The 5,976-nt window shown below is 41.3% G+C and overlaps 1 protein-coding gene across 1 annotated transcript; it reads left to right on the forward strand.

Moving 5' to 3' along the window:
* Positions 1-2,979: 2,979 nt before the first annotated feature.
* Positions 2,980-5,416, forward strand: LOC130077555 (uncharacterized). The gene is made up of 2 exons (XM_056242839.1): positions 2,980-3,412; positions 4,071-5,416. The coding sequence occupies exons 1-2, from the start codon at positions 2,980-2,982 to the stop codon at positions 5,414-5,416; spliced, it is 1,779 nt and encodes a 592-aa protein (XP_056098814.1).
* Positions 5,417-5,976: the final 560 nt, after the last annotated feature.

Consider the following 5,976-nt stretch of genomic DNA (forward strand, 5'->3'; position numbering starts at 1 on the left):
ATTACACTGTATTCAGCACAAACAGGGCTACAGTAATATGTGAGCAACATGTACATACAATTTTGTAGTTTTGAGAAAATGTTTATGCAATTTTTTTTTTAAAACTACAAATTTAAGTCACTGAAATAAGGCCGTATAACACATAAACATTTGTTCACAAGACCACAATACAGTGCATCTAATTCCATTGTCAGCACAGTTTTAAAAAGTTCAAAACCAGTTACTAAAGAGGTTCGTGTGTGGTCTGAAAATAACATTGAATCGCTGAAGGGCTGTTTTTAATGCACAGATTGGGATGTGAAAAAATAGTGCAAACCTAGATGAAAGAACTGAAGTAATAACTGAGTATGTAAAATTCTGTACTGACAATGTGGTCACTAAAAAGCAAGTCATTATACATCCCAAAAACAAAGTTTATATTACTAAAGAGATAAAGCATTGTATTAATAGGAAAAAAAAGCTGCCTTTAGAAATTGTGATCGTGTTGAATTCAAATCTGTGCAGAAAGAACTGAACCAGTTATTAAGAGCTGCATGGAAAAAACAAAACAATATTTTAGAGGAAATTTCAGTTATCAATCTAACACTCACAGTCTGTGGAATTCGATGAAGAACATAACTAATATGCAACCGGCTAGAAAGACTCTCCTTACGAGTGACGACGCAAAAAGCATACATACTTCCGAAACACATACTCGGGCCGGGGACTACTAATATTAGATAGACCCCGTCACGGCAGACCCTCCCTAGAACTCCTGGCAGCAGAGCGATCAGGGGAAAGGCATACTGACACAGCCTCCGCCACGTCTGCACCATGGCATCCAACCCTAATGGGGCCGGAATGATTGAGAGAGAACCAGAGTGGACAGTGAATCATTTCTTGATACGCAAACAAGTCCACTTCCGCCTGGCCAAACTCCCTCCATATTAAATCCACCACCTCGGAGTTGAGTCTCCATTCCCCGAGCTTCAGCCCCTGCCTCGACAAGATGTCCGCTCCCTGGCATGTACACTGCTCGTAATGCAGCTTGCCCTGGGCCCACAGGAGGATCCGGTGCAGCAATTTGCAAAGAGGGCGCGACCGCAGACCCCCAGTGATTTATGTAGGCAGCCACCCATGTAAAAACAGCCATCATCCCTAGGCAATTTTTGTGCCACGAGAGATGATGCCAGTTGTAATGGTTTCTCAGTGTTTCTCCTCCCTCACCCTGTCATGCCTCTATTTCTCCTTCTCACCCCATCATGCCTTTATGATTCTCTGAGTCAGTACAGTAATTAGTGTACCACACATTAGTGGTACATTTGCATCAGTTGAAAAACATTCCTTTCCTTGTAAAGAGCATGCCAACTGTACACATTTGATGTATCATCATCATTGGAACATCTCTGCTCAGTGAAAGTTTCATTGCACACATACTTATATGCAAAATATAGCTCATCCCATATCTCTGCTCAGCACACATGTACAACATACTCTGACTCATAAAATACATTATGAAATTATTATGAAAATGAATAAAGAACATTAATACTAAAAAATAACTTTAAACAATAAAATTTTAGTCTTCAGTCCCTCCACTGGAACTACTGTACGACAGTCAGTTACACATCATCATTCCCAGGTTGCGACCCTATTGAAGTGATAGTGAGGAGGAGAAATAGCAGACCAAAGGAAAATATGATAGAAAAACAAAATAAACAGACAAGGGAAACATAAGGAAAACAGGAAGGGAAAAACACAAAGAAAAACCAAACAAAAATAACCCCAACCCATGTTATGTTATTTAACGTTGTTACACCCCGTCTAGGGGAAAAGGGGCAACATGAAAGAGTCAACGAAAAATGAGGAATTGGAACAAAAAGTTATTTCTTTTTCTTAATTTGGGACTTAAGATTCAGGAGCTGACAATGCCAAAATAACAAACAAAACAACCTTAAATTTAAACCTCTTTCCTAAACCCTAACCCAAAAGAAAAGAAAATGAAGATACAATCAATAAACCTATCTCCCTAACCAAAAACAGAGATTAAACAGTTTACAATAAAGAAAATGGCGTCGAGCTCCCTACTTTCCCAAAAATCAATCAGTATTTACAATATATACAGCCAGGCAAACAAACTGAAAAGGGCAGTCCAAATCAGTGTCGGTAAACAGGCAAAGGGTCAAATATACCAATGAGGATATTCAGATACAAACAGCTTTCAAAACAAATAAACAAACAGTACTCACAGTCTCAATACTCTTAACAGTCTCAAATCACAAACTTTCTCTTTCAAATCAAACAAACAAACAAAAAGGGTACTCAGTCTCAAAAACTCTTAACATTCAAATCACAAACTCTCTCTCTGCTCAAACACAATATCTCCCGACTTCCTGTAAAGGAAGTGATGTCTCTTTTTAAAACAAGCTGCACCAATCAGGATCGAGCAGCAATCATCGTGCAGGAACCAATCAGATGGGCGTTCCAATCATCCTGCAGGAACCAATCAGACGACGTTCCTAAACAGACATACTGAGAGACTGACAAAACAACAGAGATAGCAAAATACAAACCATAGGGTCGTAACACCCCCACACATATGAGTAAACATGGTTACAAGTTTACAAATGACATCTGGACAAAGAGTCTGCAATTACATTGTCAACACCTTTCTTGTACTTAATGTGCAAATGAAGAGCTCTTTTCCAAAACGCGATAAACGCCATTTAAAAAAAAAATGAGTTTGTCACGTCATTCTGTTGTATACCGAGCCTACTCACTGCTCCATAAATGTTTTCTAACCAAATCGCTACATATCCCTGTTTAAATTGTACTGAAAGGTGTCGTTTTACTCCAAACCGCGACAGCCGCTACACTCGTTTCGAGTCAAAGTGCGATATATTCTCTCGGCCAATCGGAGTCTTCGAATAGCTGTCATGCGTGAGGTGTACGTGAGGCGTGAGGTAAACATCGTCAGTGTGAATTAAATACGTCGGAAAAATGAATGTGTTGACTGTGATAAACACTTTTGATGGGTCCGAAGAAGCTGTTAAGCCCGCGCCAGGTGGAAGACGACGGCGTTTAAACGAAGACAACCACGAACGTCAACAAACTAAGAAGATGCGCTACTCTGGTGGAGGACGGATCCCCACCATTGGATGTAAACACACCTCAGCTAAATGCTTTTGCCAAGCAGATAGATTGACACCCGATGACCTTGTCATGAATTTTCAGAAGTTTCATGACAAACCTAATAAGGTGGATCAGGACGCGGCACTTCTTCACCTGATGAGCGTATCTGAGGTAAAACGGCAGCGTCAGAACGACGAAAACCGACAGAAGGGGAGGAATGTCACCGTGAAATACAGCCTGCTGTGGGATGAGCACCCCAACAAATTGCCAGTTTGCAAGGCCACATTCCTGTCAGTTTTGGGTGAGTAAAGTTTTCATGTTTGGAATAGTTGAAATCCGTTTTGTATGTGATTTTCCTTTGTAGTTACACTGATGGGCGTCATGTTTTATACTATTAGAAGGATTGTTTTTTGGCTACTTATCAGAGAAAAGTAATGATGATACACAACCCTTTATTTGTGTAGTGGATGGCTAAAGCCATTTCTAGACAAAGCGGTGCTAACTGTTTGTAAACTCCAGGGGTGAAAGTGTTCATGTCTTACTGGTGCTACTGGTCAGACGCTTTATGAAATGTAGTAGGAAGGTGTGTGTGTGTTTATCTGCTTGTCTGATGGAGATAGTGGAGGAGACTGGGGCTGTAAAGCGCTCTTCAGGGAAGGAATCAAGGGGCAGGGGGGAGTGCACACACTGTGTGTGTGTGTGTGTGTGTGTGTGTGTGTGTGTGTGTGTGTGTGTGTGTTTGTTTATTTGGTGACAGTCCAGGAGGCTTTAAAGTGGTGTTAAGGGAAGCAAGGGGAAGAGGTGTGGTAAAGGGAACGTGTGTGTGTGTGTGTGTGTGTGTGTGTGTGTGTGCGTGATTCTTTACTGGACTATGTGTATAGTGTGTGTAATGATGTGTATGCATGTTGGTTTTACATTGAATCGATCTAATTCATTAATTTACCTTCACTTTACCACAGGAATCAGCAAAGACCGGGCCTCCCGGGTTGCCCGGTATTATGCCGAGACTGCAGAGGCTCGTCCGGAGAGAAGAGGTGGTGCGAGAAACATCGAGGGGAACGACAGTAGAAGGCAACTGATCATAAATCACATCAAGACCTTCACGTCCAGGGCCAGCCACTATGGGCGGAGGGGAGCACCTGGGCGCAGGTATCTGCCAGCTGACCTCAGTGTGCGCAGGATGCATGGGCTCTTTGAGGCTCTAAACCACGCACACACAAGCTACTCCCTCTACTACTCTGTTTTTGCCAAAAATTTCAATCTTGGCTTCGGCCACCCAGCAACTGATGCATGTTCTGATTGTGCCAAATACAAATTCAGAATCACAGATCCAAATATGACAGAAGCAGAGAGGCAGATAGAATCTGCATCATTCATTTTGCATCGTCGTAGAGCTCGTGTTTTCTATGACCTACTAGGCAGAGTTGCGAAGGATTCTGTGTCTGTCTGCTTTGACATGATGCAGAATCTGATCCTTCCCAAAACTCCAATAGGGCAGGCCTACTACTCTCGTCAGCTGTATCTCTACCTGTTTGGTGTTGTAAGACACCATGGAGAGAATAGTCGGCAGCCAAAAGAGGATGTCCATCTCTATGTGTGGCAGGAAAATCAGGGTCCCAAGAACAGCAACATGATTCCATCTGCTTTGAATGACTGCTTCACAGTTCGCCTTGCCAGTCAAATTCGCAGATCCAAGGGGCTTCGGCTCTTCAGTGACTCGTGCTATGGACAAAACAAAAATATGACCATGGTCTCCATGCTCATGGAGCTAAGGCAAACCTTCCCCAATCTTTGCATCGAGCACACATTTCCAGTCAGGGGGCACAGCTATCTCCCCGCAGATAGAGTTTTTGGCAGGATTGAGCAGAAAATCAGAAGGATCGACACAATTCTCCTGCCACAAGAATACCATGCCCTCCTGCAGCAGTTTGGTAATGTGTACATTTACGGCACAGACTGGAAGGCTTTTGATTACAAGTCAGCTACAAAAGAGTGCGTGAAGGCGCAGAGAAGCTTCAAGATCAGTGAAGCACGCATGCTGGATTTGAGTACCAACAAGGTTGGTATAAAGGTGGCATACAATGGGGAGTACTGCTTCCACAGTGTGCTGAAACGGGGCAAACGGTGGGCTGACCTGAAACCTGCCATTCTTGAAAGCCAAACCACAGTGAAGAAAGCAAAGAAGCAAGATGTGGTTGCACTCCTGAAAGCAATAGGTGTGTCTGAGGCAGTGAGCGCATTTTATAGTGATGCACTATCTGATGTGAATGAAAACGCTCACCAGAGTGACGAAGACCCAGAATAAATTCCTACAGTGTAGTGAATGAATGTAATGCAGTATGTAATGCAGTATTAAATTTTATCTTTGTTTTATTGTTATAAAGGTTATGCACTTCAAGCAACAACATTTTAATTGGTTTCGCACTTAATATTGCACTAATTGGCCATTTGTTTTGTATGTGTGTTATGTTTTACTGTGTCTTTACTGTGAATAGTGAGCGCTCTATAGTCTAATATAGAGCTCATGATATTGTATGTTAACTTATTTTAAAAACAGACTGAAAAAAATTAATGGTTTTATAACATTTTTGAGCAAAGAACACATGGTGGATATGTAGTGGAGAGTGGATATATAGCGTTTTGAAAAGAAATAAAATAAACTTTGGATTTATGATCATTAACATTCTTCTTTGATTTCTCAATTATTGTTGATGGTGTTCAGACTGACCCAAAAATGATTTTTAACTATATAAATTAAATACTTACAAAATATGTAGGTCTGGGTAAATAATTGTCCTTTATCTCAAAACAATCAAAATGGATATATAGCGTTTTGGAAAAGAGCTCTTCAAATTAAAACTTTGA

The sequence above is a fragment of the Rhinichthys klamathensis genome, unplaced genomic scaffold, assembly GCF_029890125.1.
Source record: "Rhinichthys klamathensis goyatoka isolate OS25496 unplaced genomic scaffold, OSU_Roscu_1.1 h1tg000023l_1, whole genome shotgun sequence".
Taxonomy (NCBI): Eukaryota; Metazoa; Chordata; class Actinopteri; order Cypriniformes; family Leuciscidae; genus Rhinichthys; species Rhinichthys klamathensis.

Coding starts and splice junctions, on each gene's coding strand:
- LOC130077555 (XM_056242839.1), top strand. CDS start 2,980: ATGAATGTGTTGACTGTGATAAACACTTTTGATGGGTCCGAAGAAGCT. Junction 3,413..4,070: donor CACATTCCTGTCAGTTTTGG/GTGAGTAAAGTT, acceptor ACTTTACCACAG/GAATCAGCAAAGACCGGGCC.